Source organism: Pteropus medius, unplaced genomic scaffold, assembly GCF_902729225.1.
Source record: "Pteropus medius unplaced genomic scaffold, Ma_sr-lr_union100, whole genome shotgun sequence".
Lineage (NCBI taxonomy): Eukaryota > Metazoa > Chordata > Mammalia > Chiroptera > Pteropodidae > Pteropus > Pteropus medius.
The window spans coordinates 10949146-10967913 of NW_024349800.1; the positions used below are offsets into that span (position 1 = coordinate 10949146).

At 30.0% G+C, this 18768-nt stretch overlaps 1 protein-coding gene across 2 annotated transcripts in view; it reads right to left on the reverse strand.

Annotated features, from left to right (window-relative positions):
* The window catches only part of KLHL1 (kelch like family member 1), a 273818-nt gene that overhangs the window by 150066 nt on the left and 104984 nt on the right, over positions 1-18768 (reverse strand). For both annotated transcript variants that reach the window (XM_039886823.1, XM_039886824.1), the window contains one exon: positions 5326-5522. In XM_039886823.1, the coding sequence (XP_039742757.1) occupies positions 5326-5522 (197 nt within the window). The remainder of the gene's footprint in view (positions 1-5325; positions 5523-18768) is intronic.

The window sequence follows — 18768 nt, forward strand, 5'->3', positions numbered from 1 at the left end:
CATTGTGAAATGTTGCATTCCATGCTGGGTAGCACTAGACAGAAAGTGAGAGTGGAGTAAACAAAGAATCTAAAAAAAAAAAAAGGAATAAAGTCTTTATGGAGTTCTTCAATGCCATCTATGTTTTAAGTTTGTAATATCTATTTATCTGAAGTAATCTATGTTTTGAAGTGTTCTTGATATCAGAAAACTAACTTGATCGTATGAGTAAAACACAATCTGTGTATATTGATTAGCATTTAATAAAGCACATGAAATTTGTAGTAAGACAGTAGCAAGCTTAATTCTCCATTCTACCATGTTCTATCTATTGTTCTTGAGTAAATTATTTAACATATCTAAACCTTATTTTTATCATTTTAAAAATGGATATAACACATAACTTGCAAGACTTTTGAAAGGATTGAATTAATGTATATATTTAACACTCAGAAACATGCCTAATACACACTATACACTTAACTTCTACACTGCCAATGCTAGTCTTGGTAAGCTTTAGCATCAAACACAATGGCAGAAGCTAGAGTTACCTCAGTCTCTCTGTAGAATTTTTAAAAAATGCTACCAAAGAGCTACCAGATTAATGGTGGAGGAAGACAACAATAACAACTCTCTATATATGCATATATATATGTGTGTGTATGTGTGTGTGTGTGTGTACACATATATACATATATATACACACACACACACACACACACATATATATATATATATAAGTATATATACATATAAAAATTAAGAAGCTCAGTGTGGCTGGAATTATGTGAACAGGGAAAAATAATGGTAGGAAATATGACTGGGAAGAAAGTTAGAAGAAAAACATGTAGTCTTGTTAAATTGAATTCAAGAGTGCTGAAAATCACAATCTCAAATAAATATCCTAGATCAAGGGTCCCCAACACCCAGGCCACAGACCAGTTACTGGTCTATGGCCAGTTAGGAACCGGGCCGCACAGCAGGAGGTGAATGGCAGGTGAGCAAGTGAAGCTTCATCTGTATTTGCAGCCGCTCCCCAGTGCTAGTAGCATCACCGCCTCAGCTCCACCTCAGATCATCAAGCATTAGATTCTCATAGGAGCACTGGTCCCTGGTGCCAAAAAGGTTGGGGACCGCTCTCCTAGGTAACTGTGGGAATTAACATATTACACAGTAGTAGATACTCTGTTGGGACAAAATAAATTTCAATGGAAAAGCTTGTTCTCTGTCATAAAGGAGTTTGCAATATAATTTTAAAGACCAGTTAATATAATTAATTATAAAAGGAAGTTTATGATGATAGCACATAATCCTAAGAAAAAGAATACTAAGATTTCAAATGAGAGAGAGAATGTCAAGAAAAGATTCGATATTTTTTTTAGTCATGGATGAATTTAAATTGGAAACTAAGAGTTATATAGAATTAGATACCAGAGATTCTAAACAAGAGAAATATGAGTAAAGTACAAGTGAAGGGAAGTCACAGTACATGTTTAAGAGGGGTGAAATAAATGTCATTTATTTTTGAGAAAAAAGGTCCAGGTAGCAGTTTAGAAACTAGATGTGAAGGGCCACACATATCAAAATATGGAGTTTTAATCTGCTATTTTGGCGTATGTGTTGAAGACATTGTTGGATTAGGATGACAAGCCGCTCTATGTTCTATGCAAGAAAGACTGTAGATAGGGAATTGAAGACCAAAACAGTTGTGGAAGTGAAGATCAGGGAACTTCCTACTGATAAACTCAACTTTCAATTTAATGTGAATTCTTCTCAAAAACACTCCACTGAGGCACTCCATTCCTCAGAACCTCTAGGAAGCTCCCATCAACTATCTTAGTCCACAACAGTGAAGGAAATCACTTAGAAGTTACTTCAACTTTCCATTTGTCTGCAATTTGCTTGCAACTGCATGCCGAGAACATCTTCCTGTTTTCTTCCCCCTTCCATTTCTTGCATGAACGCCTCTTATTGGCAAACTCTAAGCCAAAACCATATGGAGAGAGGATTTTTGGGAAATGTAGTTCCAGGAGTCTCCTCTAAAGGCAAAGCTGACCTTAGAGGGAAGTGGCACTGATGATCAGTGGAACTAGACAAATCAGAAGAGAAAGACCAGAAGACCGAAGTAGACTCTGGACTTCCCATCCATCTTCACACAAAGCAGATCAATGCTAATAGTATTCTTTCATACTATTTAATTTCAACAGAAGATTATATTACTAAAATGAAAAATGAAACAAAAAATACTTAAATACTGTTTTAGACACAAGTTCATTCTGTCAAATACGTGAAGACAGCTATTTTCATGCCCTAATATTATTCAGCCACAGGCACCTATAGTGTTTTTTAACTTTTCTTCATATGAAATGATTATAAAATATTTAGTATTTTGTTATCCTCTTCTATTTTTGCTTATCACTCTCCAAATCCTTTAAAATGTGATGTACAGAATTAAGCACAAATCTCATAATGAAATTTGACTAATAAAATATGGAGGGGATCGCTATTTTCTTCAATTATTTTGTTGCTATCTGTATATTAATGCAGCCAAAATTTAAATGTTTTAGAATTGAGTTTCACACTTCCACCTAATATTGAGCTTGCAATCAAAATTTTCCAGTATTTTGCGCATGAACCACTGCCAAGCTGTGTCACCTTCTCTGAGTAGATTTTGGAGTCATCCACAGAAAATCAATAGCTGAAGCCAAAGAAATGAGTGAAATTTCCAAAGGAAAGTTAGCAAATCATATAAATAGCAAAAGCATATAGATAGCAAGTTAAGATCTATTTCATATCTAAAAAAATTTAGCAAGGAGTTTAAAAATTAAAAAAAAAGTTACTAATAAAATAAGTAAATAACAAATAATTAGAACTAATAAAAAGTTAAGTCAGTCCTTGAGGTAATAAGAAAACTGCGATGATTTGCTATTAAAGCATTTAAGAAGAAAAAAAACCCATTATAATAGGTTTGCTTTCAAAACACAGATTGAGTAGATGAGAACATAAACATGATTAAACAAGAAACAGAAGCAAATATGTGGTGAGAAGTTATAATATCAGATGCAAAACATTCATTTTTAAGTGTTGAAATTGAGAGAAAATAGTGGTCTATGGACGTAAATGATCAGTAAATTTTCTTCACTAAAACAGTAACTCAAGAGCAATCAGAGAATACTGGAGTCTATGCTTCAAAAAGAATGTGAAATTATTTAAATTTCAAAGGACATGACACAACACATAATTTAGTCATAGTTTTATAGCTAAATTAGAGTTGTTTAGAATGTTGAGTATCTTAGATAGAATCCTTCATATTTCTGTTTTAAATATGTTTTACTGTAAGGTATACATTTTAAGATACCTAAAGAAAAAAGAATATTGTTAGTATTGTGTCACAAATTACAGAACAGTCTAAGCAGCTGCAAGAAAAACATTTTTATTATTAAAATAATAATTTCACTCTCGACCAGAAGGGACCATTGTCCCTCTGGATATGAAGGCATATTGTTCTTTGGTTTAGCTAAGCCAGGAGCTATTAATCGTGATACAATGTGCATAATTCAATGATTACAGTTGGACCTTGATATTTTCGTGGATGAAGTATTTGTTTACATTGATTTCACATGGTTCATATAATTTCAATAGTACCATTGTGCCCTGCCATGGAATATTTTGAAAGAAGAATTTGACAATAGAATTACAAAGCATGTATCTCCTTTCCTTTATTTTTATATTTTAATTTAATTTACTAATCTGCTCAAAGGATTAAAGGAGAAAATTAAAATAATAATGAAATTCTATCTAAGAATAACAATTAGAAGACTTTTAAATGGCCGATTGACATTAGCGATTTGTAAAGATATTAAATCTCAAAATAAGAGCAACTATAAAGCTTAATGACATTTATCTCATATAAATTTTCCCTTGAATTGGAAAGGAAAAGTTCTACACTTTATAATTGGTTGTTTCAATAATAATCAGATTATTAATAATGTTAAACTAGTAACAATAGTAAAAATAGCTAGCACTTTACATAGGTTTACTATACGCCAAGGACTACATTAAGTGTTTTAGAAGGATTATTTCTAGTGTATGAAATATAATGGGTATAAATTGATTATTTTATTCTAGAATAAAAATAATTTTAAAATTTTTTCACATCTTAAAGTTCGTGTATTTAAAATGTACAATTCAAATGATTTTTAGTATCTCTATAAAGTTAAAATACATACTCATACACAAATTGATATATATGTATATATGTATATATATAGAGAGAGAAAAATCAAAGAGAAATGTATAAAATAAGCTTAAATTATTTTAGTATTTACTGAATGATATCCACTTAATTAAAACCTATTATGAAAATGGTACAAATTTACAAAAAAATAGATCAGTTGGCATATATATCTAAATATATCTAAATATGTTCCCTTAGTGCAGAAGTTCCTAGGCATTCTGAAATCTGATATTCATTATACTGATATATTAAAATATATACTATAATTAAGATTTTTCTCTGCCAATGATAGAGGCAAAGCCATACCAAACATAATATGCTATGATTAAAAGTGTTAGTCAGCTTAGGCTGCCATAACAAAATACCATAGATGGTAACTTAAGCAACAGAAATTTATTTCTCATAGTTCTAAAGGCTGGAAGTCCAAGGTCAAGGTGTAGGCTGACTGGATTCCCTGGTGAGGACTCTATTCCTGGCTTGCAGATGGTTACCTTTTCACTGTGTCCTCTCAAGGTAGAAAGAGAGAAGAAACAACACTCTCTGGTGTCTCTTATAAAGTCATTAATCTCATCATCAGGATCCTACCCTCATGACCTCATCTAAATCAGATTACCTCCCAAAGTCCCATCTCCACATACCATCACATTGGGGGTGGGACTTTAACATCAAATTTTGGTTGATGTGACTCAGTCCATAGTGCAAATAAAAGTTTGTTTTTTTGTTTTTGTTTTTTTGTTTTGTTTTGTTTTATGGCACGGACTGCTAGCTTTTCACCAGGGAAAAGAAAAAAGAAAAAAAAAAGGCATTTGTGGAAGTAGTTGTAAAAAAGATAGATATGCCAGGAACAATTAAGAACAATTCACTTGAAAAAATTTTACAATCCAAAATAGTCAATATCTATATCTGTATTGGCTATAAAATGTAAATAAAGCCAGAAAGCAATAATATAGTCCATTATATAATGTCTTACATTATATCTCATAATACAAAAATGCCAAGCATATAAAATTTGTGTTAAGCTTTAAAAAGTTATTCAATACAATGACAGTAATTATTTTAACCTCTGATAATACAGCAGTCTATATTATTAATATACTAAATTTCCTTACCATTGTGTAGCTGTGAGCCACCTTCATTAATTCAATGCATCCTTGAGCATCTGCAAATGCTCGAATTCCTAAACAGTTAGATGGATGCAAAAGCTTCATGAGGAAGTGGCAGCATACTTCTACTACTTGAGGAAGCTGAAGAAGGCACGCTGCAGCAAGAAGGTTTTCAATGGTGTCTTCCTTTAATTCCAAGCAACCTAGACATTAAATGAAGAAGATTGTGAAATTCTGTTTATAACATAAAAGAACACATTCCACTGTGTTTCTCAAAACATTAGGCTAATCTGCTAGAAATAATCTGAACATAGATTGATAATCAAAATAAATATAACTCTCTAAATGGCAGTAATTTTCTTAAGCATGTTGCTTTTTAAAAATAAAGTATAGTTAGCATACAATATTATATTACTTTCAGGAGTACGAGTCATTTCATATTTATATACCTAACAAAGTGATCACCATGAAGTCTAATAAGCATCTGTCACCATACAGTTATTATGATATTATTAACTATATTCTTTATGCTTTATATTAAGTCCCTGTGACTTATTTTATAACTAGAAGTTTATATCTTTTATTCCCTTTCACTTTTTTTCACCCATCCCCCAACCTTCCATTCTGGCAATCATCAGTTTGTTCTTTATATGTATGAATCTATTTCTGTTTTGTTCTTGTTGTTGTTCATTTGTTTAGTTTCTTAGATTCCACACTTAAGTGAAATAATATAGTTTTTGTTCTCTATCTGACTAATTTCACTTAGCATAATACCCTCAAAGTCCATCCATGCTGTTACAAATGGCAAAATTTCATTCCCTTTTTATGGCTAATATTCCATTGTATATATTCGCCACATCTATTTTATCCATTCATCTACCGATGAACACCTAGGTTGCTATCATATCTTAACTATTATAATCAATAATGCTGAAATGAACCTGAGTGCATATATCTTTTTGAATTAATGGTTTTTATTTTTTTCAAATAAATATCCAGAAGTGAAATTACTGGATTGTATCATAGTTTTAAGTTTTTGAGGAAATTCCATGCTATTTTTTATAGTGACTTCACCAATTTACAATCCCACCAACATGCACAAAGTATCCCTTTTCTCTGCATCCTTGCTGACATTTGTTGTTTGTTTGTTTGTTGATAATAGTAATCCAACAGATGTGAGGTGATATCTCATTGTAGTTTTAATTTGCATTTCCCTGATGATAAGTAATGTTGAGTATCTTTTCATGTAACTGTTGACCATTTGTATGTCTTCTTTGGAAAATATACATATTCAAATCCTCTGACCATCTTCATGTAATGTTCAAAATCATCTAATGCATACAAATGCAATTTCAGCTAAAATATCTGTATCCACTTCATTAGGAATTATGATGGTTTTTTTGTTTTCAATTTTAAAAAATAGGAGAGAGAAATGGTTCACAATACATTTGTACAAGTTTAGTAGAGCATAGATTTAAGTTTATGACAATATATGTGTATATAAATATGAAATACCTATGTATGGATAATGAATATATTTATATACATTTTTATATACACACATTGTAGATTGCTAATATATTTAATTCAATATACCCATGTTTATAATTTTCTATAATTTTTCTTTCCTTTTGGTCAATTATCTTAACCTCAAAAAAATGAGCTCTTCAGTGTCTTTTTTATTTTTTCTTACTATTGAAATAATTTATTAAAGGATGGAGCTGTTTCTGGAACTTTTATAGAACTCATCTTTGAAATCTGGGCTTAACTATCTGCGGTTAGATTTTATTAAACAATTCAACTTATTTTTAATCGTTTTAGTCTCATTCAGATTTTCTATCAGTATTAGTGATTTTTTTGAAATCATACATTCTCAGAAATGGTTTATACCATGTTATTAGTTTTTCTAGCCTAGACTACTACTCTTTACTAGAAACATCTTCTTTCATTTTTCCTAGCTAGACCATATGTTAATATCATAACATAGGTCAATGGAATATGAGCAGAGGCCAGTGTGGTACTACCACACCAAAGCATTCATAATGTGTGTGTCATTCATGTCCTCTTTCTCTTTTATCAATTAATTAAAGATGACATAAAACTTTAGTAGATGGAGGACATACTGGAAATAGGTAGCCTGAATCCCTGAATCACTGCCCAGAACAAATAGCTTTATATAGAATGCTCAATATTTAAACTAATAATACTCAAATAATAAACTCTGTATACTTGAATACTTAGGGTTTATTTCTTGAGTATTATTAAAGATTGAGTATTATTATATATATATATTTATTTATTTATAGTTTTATAGTTCTTACAGTCTGATTTAGTTTAAATTGAATAATTTTATTTTACTTAGCCTATACCTATGATAGTGTTTAAACCTTACATAATAGGGATATTTTAATTTATTTATGAACTTGGAAGGCAGGCTGCACTAAATTTGAAACTCAAGTGTAAGACTATGGGGAAAGAAAATAATTCTGATTAACTCATTAACATGCTGTCATTTAACTGAAATTTAAAAGTGTACTCTTGGAACTTATTTTCTAATTTTGAATGCTACTATATTTTTTCTTAGATTTCACCTTTTTTCATCATGAACATTTTTATGACATAGTAGAGAAGTTGTCTACTTTCAAAATTTCATCTTTCAAGGACAGAATATTTATTGAGAAAGATCTTATAAATGCAATACTTTTATTTTTTTTCACACCAAGTTTATTATTCTGGAGTTTTTTTTAACCTGTAATCTTCAAGAATAATACAATAGAGAGCATATAATTTTTACCTAACTTCACCAAGTGCTAACATTTTGCCATATTTATGTGTGTTTATTTATGCTATCATCGCTGAACTGTTTAATGGTTACTTTCAAACATTATATTTCACTCCTAAATGTGTCAGCAGGTATCTCAAAGAACAAGGGCATTCTCGTATAGAGTTGCAATATAATTATCACACTCATGACTGTGATACAATAGGATTGCTGTAATGCAAATTTCCCCAAATGTCCAAATAATATGCTTTATAGATTTTATTTTGAATTCAGAATCTAATCAAGGTTCACACATTATGTTTATTTTTTATGTTTCCTTTGCATCCTTTAATCTAGAACAGTTTTCTAGCCATTCTGTTATTCATGGCATTTATATTAATGAAGAGTTCAGACGAGTTGTTTAGTAGAATTCCTTAATTTAGATTAGTCATAGCATTTCATTATGATTAGATTTAGCTGAAACCTTTTTGAAGGGACACCATAAAGGTGATATGGTACCCATTTCAGTGCCTTATGTAGAGAAGCTCATGATGTCAATGTGTCTGTCCCCATTGTTGACGGTATTAAATTTGGTACCTTATTTAAGACAGTGTATGCAAGATTGCTTCATTTTAAGGAAACACTATTCTTTGTATTTCATACATAATCTATTCGATGAGAGATAATGTTGCTTTCAAACAAGACATTTCACCCATAACTTAACATATTTAATAGATAAAGACTATTATGTTTTATTTATGAGTTTCACTGAAAGAATAAGACAGCAAAGGAATCTAAAATATGCTTTCAAGAGTAGCAAGGGATTTAATGAAAAAAAAAATCAGGTAAAGTGGAAACAAAAGTTGAAAGGAACAGTGAGTAAAAGCAAAATTAAAATACTTTTTATTATATATTAATTTCCAATGAGATTAGCTAGGTAAAGTTTAGATTTGATATAAAAGAGGGACACTATCAGTAGTATTAGTTAGAAATAGTTATTCTACCTTCCAAGATTTTAATAAATGCACAAAGACACTATTGTTCAGATATTATCAACTAGTAGAAAACTGAGTATCTTAGTTCAGTTCAGCAGAGGAGACATTTGCCTCCATGATAAATAGTATAAATTGCAATAAAATTCTTTGAGGTGTTTATATTTCACATTATCAATAAAATATTATTCAATAATAATGTCCAATAAAATTTTTAGCTAAAATTGAAGGATTCATACCATGTCAAATGATTTTAAGACAAATTATATCAGTACAGTTATTTATATATGTATAACTTAAGATTTATGGATTATAGTAAGCACCAGAAAAAACTATTCTATAAATGACAGAAATCTACATTTTTATATCGCTTTAGATGATTTATGAAATGTGTACCTATAAAATATATATATAATAGAGGAGATAATATGAATACATTAAAATATATTATTTATATATTCAAAATATTGTATTTGATTTAAAATCTTCAGGGAAATTTTACCTATAATTTTTTATTAAGATAGTAAAAAAGACATCTGCATGCTTCTTAGCATAGATCTTGTGAAAATCAGATAAAAGGAATAAATGCAGATGGCATGGCTTTTATGGATTCCATTTTACTGTGATTTCAGAATATTGGGAGAGTGACTTTCTTTAGTTTTAATTAACTAATTGTTCTCAGTAATGCTGTACAGAAAAAATTAACACAGTGGGCCTGATTGCTATCTTTGAAAAACTCTGCTTGCAAAATTTGCCTTTGACTCATGAACTTAGATTTCAAGAGATTTCTCACAGTTAATTAATACAAATGGCTCACTGTGCATAAACTGTTGTGTAAACAAAATACTATATGCTGAACATTGGCGTTCCTTCCAAGAGTTTGTAATTTTGGTGTATGCTAAGAAGAGGCTGCCTATGTGATCAACAAAAAACCCAGTCTCTGAGTCTCTAATGAATTTTTCTGGTTGGCAACAATTCACATGCTTTGTCACAATTCATTGCAGAAGAAATTAAATGTGTCCTATATGATTCCATTGGAAGGGGATCCGTAGAATTTACCCTATGCACTGTTTCTCTTTCGGATTGTGCTCTGTATCCTTTTCCCATAAAAAAAATCATAGCCATTGGTGGTAGTTGTAGTGAGTAATCTTGAAGATGTCCCAAAATAGCAGTCTAATCAGTGTTTTGGGGGTTGTAAGTGCAGTTCGAGATATACTGTGTTCATGGGCCGAAAGATGCAGTATTGTTAAAACTTCAGTTCACTCCAAATTAATCTATAGATTTATTAAATCACATTCAAAACCTAGCAGACTTTTTGTAGAAATTTCAAAACTTATTTAAAATTTATATGAAAATGCAATGGATCTAGAATAACCAAAACAATTTTGAAAAGTAACGAAGTAGGAATAATAACACTACTAGGTTTTAAGACTTAAAAACAAGCTACAGTAATTAAAATTGATTGGTATTGGTCTAAACATATACAAACATCAATAAAAAAACAAACAGCAGCCTAGTAATAGAATATTCATATACAAATAACTAGTTTTTGCAAAGGGAATTCAATTGAGAAAGGATAGTCTTCGAGTGCATTATACTATTATAGTCAGATGTCTATGTACAAAAAACTTGTATTTTAATCTATACCTCACTCAATATATAAAATTTACTTAAAATGGGTCATAGTCTTAAATGTAAAACCTAATCTTCTATAAGAAAATACTGGAGAAAATCTTCGTGGCCTTAAATTAATTAAATATTTCTTAGATACAACATCAGAAGTATAATTCATGAGAAAAAAATTGTTAAATTGAATTTCATAAAAGTCACTGCAAATGACAATAGTGAAAAAAAAACAAAAGAATAAAAGAATCATGGACTGAGAAAAATATTTGAAAAATTATATCTGATAAGCATATGTGTCTAAAATATATAAAAACCTCAATAATAAGAAAAAAATTAAAAATAGTCAAGTGATCTAAACAGACATTTTACAAAAGCATATAGATGAAAACTGCTCAATATTATTAGTGCTTAAGAGAATGCAAATTAAAAGCACAAAGAGGTATCATTATACACTAAAACTGCTGGCGAGAATGTGAAATGGTACAACCATTTTGGAAAACAGTTTTGCAGTTTCACCTCTCGAATGACTTAGCCATTCTACTTCTAAATATTCACACAAGAAAATATGGGGTAGGCGTGTGGAGGGACAAGAAGATGAATCATAAAAGGGTGTGAAAAACAACTGGGGTAATGATATATGCATTATCTTTATTACAGTGATGGTTATATGGATATATGCATATGTTGAAACATCAAATCATATACCTTATACATCTATAGTTTACTGTAGATCCATTTATTAATTAATAAATATTTAAAAAGGAATACTCGAATATTAACAAAAGTGATTTGAGTTGACCAGGACCTATAAGTATTACCTGAGGACTTTAATTCAAACTTTATTCAAAAAATCACAGAGATAGGATATTGTAATTTGAGACATTGTGGGTTATGTGTTAATTTTGTTTTTCTTAAAGCTTATAATATATAGAACATGTTATTGTCAGGGAAACCTCACATACGCTCATCATATTGACCATGATCATCATATTGTTAAAATAATCTTATAAGTCTAAACCTAGCATAAAATGGCATGTGTGTGCACAATTATATCTTTATCTTCCCAGGTCAACACTTGAAAAGTGATACAGAGGTAAAACGTCTATGTGATAATCTATAAGATATGTAAGATATTTGTAAAAACAAATAATTATATAGTCCAAATTCAAATACTGGATCTATTTCTGTACTTTATGATAATTTAGATAAAATTTTAACAGGGCACCTCTCCTTTTGTTCCTATAAAACATTTGTTTTGAATTTTCACAGGTTATCTGTAGACTAATTTTAAAAAGTTACTTTTACTTATTGGTAACTCTCGATGTAAATTTGGAAGATATAAACATTGTTTGTTTTGAGGAGTTAAAAATGTTCTATTTTTCCCATCTTGGAATATATCCAATGAAAAGATCTATTTGTAAAAGTCAGAAGGCACAAATGGAATATTAGTGAACGTTGAGCTTGAATGAACACAAATTGAACTACCTCATGCATGATATATTTCTTTATAGCTATAACGTGGCCATTTCACTGACTCATGGTAAAAAGGCAAAAATCTGCCAAGTGTTTGACTTAAAATTGAACCCCCACCAAAAAAACAACAACAAAAAACAACATGAATACCGTGAATGAAAAAAAAAATAATTCTAAGCTTTCATTCAAAGTTAACTTGGAGACATAATATTCTCCAATGGTTTTGAGTTTACTAAGAGGAAAAATTTACATGTTTTTACCCTAGATGCCATAGGAAATTGGCTTAAAAATATCTCAAACCTAGATGAAACTTGGACACCAAAGGAGTTCATGAATATAGTAACAGAAAACCTTGAAAACTTTTCTCAAATAATAAGGAAATATTTATTATCTCTCTTGACAAATCCAGATGAAGGTTGTCTCCAGAACTGAATAATTGAAAGGCTCAACACATCATCAGGAAATAACCATCATCTCAAGTGACTTGCTGTTCCCCTCATGGTTGTCAGTTTCAAGCTTCAGATTCAGACAGGAAAACACTCATCAAAAAAGGAACTACTCTTTCATGTATATTTCTTCTGTATCAGTGAAGAAATCTTTACTAAAAGTTCCCCAAAAGGCTTTTCTCTATGTTTCTTTGGCAAAAACTGTATCTTATGACCATGCCTAACTCAATAATTACCAATTGGCTAAAATCCCAATAACTGATTTTAACCCTATATAAATAAGAATTTTAGAATTAGAGTAACCCTCCCTGAAACAACTGGAGGTTAAGAAGAGAATGATTTTTTAATAAGGTACCCCCAATGTGTGCTACATTTATCTATAGTCTCACTTTAAATGCTAAAGCTACTGAGTGTTCCAAACATGTAGGCATATACTCTGATTTTCTATTAAAAAAAAATAAATTTACACTGTAATAGAATAAAAATATGTAAAATAGAATGAGGAGGAAAAAGTGAATACTGTAGAAGACTATAAATCTATGCTGTTCTATTGTTTAATAAACAAATAGTATCATATTAACTATAATATATAACCATATTTAATTTATAAACCTAATTACATTGAAAAAATGTGTTTTATCATATAAGTGCAAAAACTGTGTATAAAATCCATAAAGTAAATTCAATATTTTTCTATATCTATCTATCATCTATCTATTTATCTTTCTGTCTACCTATGATCTAATTAATCTAACATTTATCTATCTATCTTTAACAGAAAGAGAAATCATATCATTACGACACTAGAAATTAAGACAAAATTAAAAATTCATATTTTAGTAATTCATAAGGAAATAAAAATTAAGCTTTGTTTCTTAGAATACTTTTCGATTTATAAAAAAAAAAACACTTGCAAAGATTGTACAGAGATTTCTCATAGAGCTCATACTTGTTTTCCCCAGTTATTAACATTTTATGTTAGCATGGTACATACACTAAATTAATAAACCAATACTGTTATACTTTGATAAACTAAAGTTTATACTTTACTTGCATTTCATTCCATTTTTTTTTTTTTTTACCTAATATTCTTTTCCTGTCCCAGAATCCCATGCAAGATAATACATTTCATTTAGTCTCCTCTTGGCTGTGACAATTTCTCAGACTTTCCTTGTTTTTGATGACTTTGACAGTTTTGACAGAGTTAAGTGTTTTGTTGAATGTACCTCAATTGAGATTTGTCTAATTTTGACTACATTGGAATTATGAGCTTTCGATCTCATTATATCATATCTAGGGTACATACTATCAACACAATTTATGACTGTTGCTGTTAATTTTGATCCCTTGGTTGAGGTAATATTTGTCAGGTTTCTTCACTGTAAAATGACTGTTTTACCCCTTTTTCCATACTGTGCTTCCTGGAAATAGGTCCTAATGCAGAGCCAAACACAAAAGGGGGGGAATTTTTAATCTGCCTTGAAAGGAGATTAATTACATTACAGATGTGATTCAGAATTCTACATGGCAGGTTTGCATATTCTTTGTCATTTATTAACTTAATAGTTATTTTATTAACACATTCATAGGTTTGTTTTTTTTTTTTTTAATGTTTCCAAAAAAGCAGAGGAGTTAAGGTAATTTGGTTTATATCATTTTGTTTTTAGTAGGGTTATATGTCTTTTTGACAATTATCAAAATAAATGAATTTTTACTGCATTTTAGACTTCTACTGCCATCAAATTATTCCCTATTCTGATATGTGCCACATTATTGGCACCTGGACTCTCTCTCTCTCTCTCTCTCTGTCTCTTTTTCTATCTCTGTTTCTCCTCAAATAGAGGAAACCCCTGGTTGTCCTTTAAAAACTATAACAAAACAATTTTAGGAAACAGAATGACAAACTATAATTCTATAATCTTAGAGCTTATTAATCATTAAAAGATGTCATACATGTCTTTCAGCTACAAGAAAAGCACAGTTTATGTTTTTTGAGTACTAAATATATCCAGAATTCAAGGGCTCGCTGTTAGAAAAGTCAGGAAGATGCCTACACAAGGACCAGTAAAAAAGTAGTTGCAACAGGAAAGGCCATGATGTTTCCATTTCTACCTATTCACCCTTTTCTTTAGAAGATCCACTGGGTATCAGGTCAAAACCAAAAATGTGATCCGTTCTCATTTACTTAATTGTTTTAAATCTACTCTTCTTATATATTCATCCTTCTGGAAAAAACAAGGAGTTGTTTGCTGAGTAAAAATCTTTATTTGCACTGAACATACCCTTGATGCACATCTACGCACAGGTGTTTAACTTCCTTTACTTTAATGATAGTGTATACCCCTTATAATGAGTATAGCATAATTTATAACTCTGTCCCTAATCAACTATTAGATTTTTTTTACTCCTAAGACTTGCTATAGAGATTAATATAAAACAAGCTGTCACTTAATACTCAAAGACATTTTAGTTGTGAAAAAAATAAAAAATAAAACAATTGACTCATAGTTATAGAAGTTTTCCAGACTTCCACTGCAAGTAATACAATTTGGCAACCTATATGTCAGAACTACCACAAATATGTCCATTTTCCCATTACAGAATTAAATACTTTGGGATAGATATCTTTAAGCAGAACATATATTCTTGAGTTCACCTTCAATGATACTATTCCTTTTAAATTAAACGTATGCTGGATTTAATATTCTATTCTTTAACACATGAAATTATTAATAATCTGCGTGTCCGGACAATATCATTTGAACTTAAAGCAGACGAAAGGAAAAACAGTTCTGTAACGTGCTATTCCATTCACTTTTGACATATTAACAAGGATGTGTGAAGTACACCATATAATGTCTTACAAGTATTCAAATATTCAAAAATATTCAGATTTTAATATCAGAAACCTGTTCAGTTTGAGAAAAATATCTGTTTTTATTTTATAACATAAGCATTTATGTTTCTTTTTTTTTTTTTGCTTTGGTGATTGAGAAGCTAAAACAAATTGGTATGTCATTTTTATGAATACAAACCTAATCTTAAGACATTTACTTATGATATAAATCATACCATGGTGTTGTCAATTTAAATTTGAATGCACTTTTCAGGTCTTTTTTTAAATTTGAATTTCAAATCTTTATATACCATAGATACTTAGAATGAAACTAAGACCAAAGTAATAACCAGATTTTTCTTCCTATAGATTCTACTTCGGTCAGGAAAACAGAGGGGAGATTGAAAGGGGTAAGTAAATATCACTTCTCACTGGCCAGATTTTATCTCTACAGTATGGAGGAGCATGTTCCCATAGAACTAGTTTGAATCAAAGTTATCTACAAAGTTGATTCATCTTAGAATACTTAAATATTATATTCACTAACTTGGGTTGTTGTGATGTGGAAAAAATCAGCAATTTTGATATTGTGTTCTGCCCAGATTGGTCGTTCTACCATCCTACATGTGCATGTGGCTGTCCTATCCACTTCCTCTGTACTCAAGGGCTGCTAAGTTGCTGAATTGTTTGTTGGCTTGTTTTTGATTAACAAACCATATTTTTTTAGAGTACCATCTTGGCTCTCAAAACATGCTTAATATGTTTTCTTATTCCCTTTCTGCTATCATTATAGGTCATTTTCAGAGATTGCCACTTTCATTTTCTGAAGACAATCATTCACATTTTTCTTGAAATCTTCACATTTAACAATCCATACTCATTATCAATGTTTCTTAGTCCCAGTGAACTGGAAATGCAATCATTACAAAGAGTTACTGAGGGTGTATATATGTAATTTTCCAATAAGTGTGAAATCCTTTCCCAAAACACTACTCTAGGACATCCAGTTATATTACTAATACCTTATTTTCCCTCACTTATGTATTTTACTTGAAAGCCATTTTAAGCCATTTTGTAAAAAGGAAAATTAAATTAAATATAAAAAATGAAGTTTGTTTTTGAGGTCCTAAACATGTTTTTCTTTAACATAATTTGATAATAAACAATTTATCAAAAAACTTAAAAAGTATTTTATTATTTAATTTTTGAATTAGTCAAATTTACTCGTTAATCAAAAATATCCAAATTTACTTGTTAATCAAAAATATCCATTAAATTCCTGGATATTTTTGATTTACTTGTTAATCAAAAATATTCAGGAAAACACATGAAAATGATTAATGATATATGTTTCAGAATAAATCATTTCGTAGTACTGAATGCATCAGAAACAAAAATGTTATAAATTAAACAAATGTGAAGTGATTTTTACAATTATTCTTATAAGATTGACTTCCACTACTAGTCTTTAAAATTTCTTCATCACTTTTTTATTCTGCATTATCCTCTCCTCTTACAACTCTTAAACATTTCTCTAGATAAGAAAAGATGGGGTGAGAAACATAGATTAGACTTGGGTGAATGACATTTGGCTAGAATATTTTCTCTGGTTGAGGAATGTGCAAGACGTGTAATAGTAGCTGCAAAGTACCTGAGAAGAAAGTTCAAGCACACAAGCTAAAGGGGTCAGGGATCAAGGTATTCCTTTAGGGTACCCTGAGCATGCAATCCACGACTGGTTGAAATCTGTTTTCCCTATTGGGTAGCCCTTACCAGCATTTAAAATTAAAGTGCTGAGGGATCTTATAAATGTTCTTTCTCAAGCATGAAGGGGAAGTAAACTCAACAAAGATGGCAAACCAGGCAAGATGGGAATTTATGGAAGTCTTAAGAAGAGTACAGTGACAAGGGTTGTTTTGTTTGCTTGTTTTTGTTTGTTTGCTTGTTTATAGTTGTTTTTTTCTCAGATGCCATCTGCAAATATCTTCAGCTCTATTAACTTTTAATGAAAAATATTGAGAAATAATTAAAATGCAAGTAAAGTAGTATTTTAGAAGGTATATATTTCTTAGAAATATATATAAAGTTGATGCTTCAGTTTTTCCAACTGCTAGATAAAGATGAATATTGTGAGGCATATTAAGATGAGTGTGAAACATCCTGAAAATGTTAAATAATAACATGTGTAGTGTTTTTTATAATGTGCTCTTATTTAGATAAAAACAATAAAACAAAATTATATTCAAAATTACAAAGTTATTAAGTTGTGAATGTCCAACTCTGAGGATAATATTTTAAATAATGGTATGATCAGTTACAAATAATTCTCCATCTGAGTAGCATCTATATTACTTTTCTCAGGTTATTCACGATTTGTGAATTAATTGTAAGAAAATTAATTGTAAGAAAAATTATGTTTGATAATGGTTGTTGGTTCTACATCAGTGGAAGGTCACATTTTTCACTCAATGTGGCAATAACATAGATATATATAAGCAACATTGCCTCTCATGTTAATTGGACAGAAATCTGAGTAACTTTAGAGTTAATAGAAAGAATATTGAAATGTCATTGAGAAAATTAAACCATGATTTCATATCCATGTAATTTTGTTGACCTCTATACTAAGGTATTTTAATTTCTGTATATGACAATAAGCTTTGACTAACTTCCCATCTCATTATGTGACTGTGTGGATAAAATGAGTTAAGATATGCTAAAATAATGAATGTAATACATGATAAAAATACACCTGAACTATATAAGGTAACAAAATTACAAATATGCATTTAAAAAAATGTACCATTAAAAATGTACACTGAGTCACACATATGAAATCAAATTGTAATTCTGAAGCATATAATAAATTGGATTGAAAATTAATGTTTGATGAACAATATTCCCTCCTAGTTCTCAGTCTTTATCTTCACTTTTGTAACAAATTATGCAAAGAATTTGTAGAAATTTATAAAAATGCTTATTATGAATAATTATCATAATTGAATGCTGGCAGTATGTTAAGGATTATGCTAAACCCACTTAATTTTATTAGTTCATTTACTCCTTAAAAAAATCCTCTTACTTAGACATTATTAGACATTCTTATTTTCCCTTTTCTATAGTTGAATGATCTTAAGACTCCATAAAGTTATGCCATTTGACCAAGATCTCAGACTATGAAATGGAGGATCCCAAGAGATATAATCAAAATTCTTAATGAGAACTAAAAAATAGGTACATGCCAATTTGAATAAATGCTCAAAATGAACACTGGGCTACTCATATCATGATAAGTTTTGGTTGACTGTTGGCCCT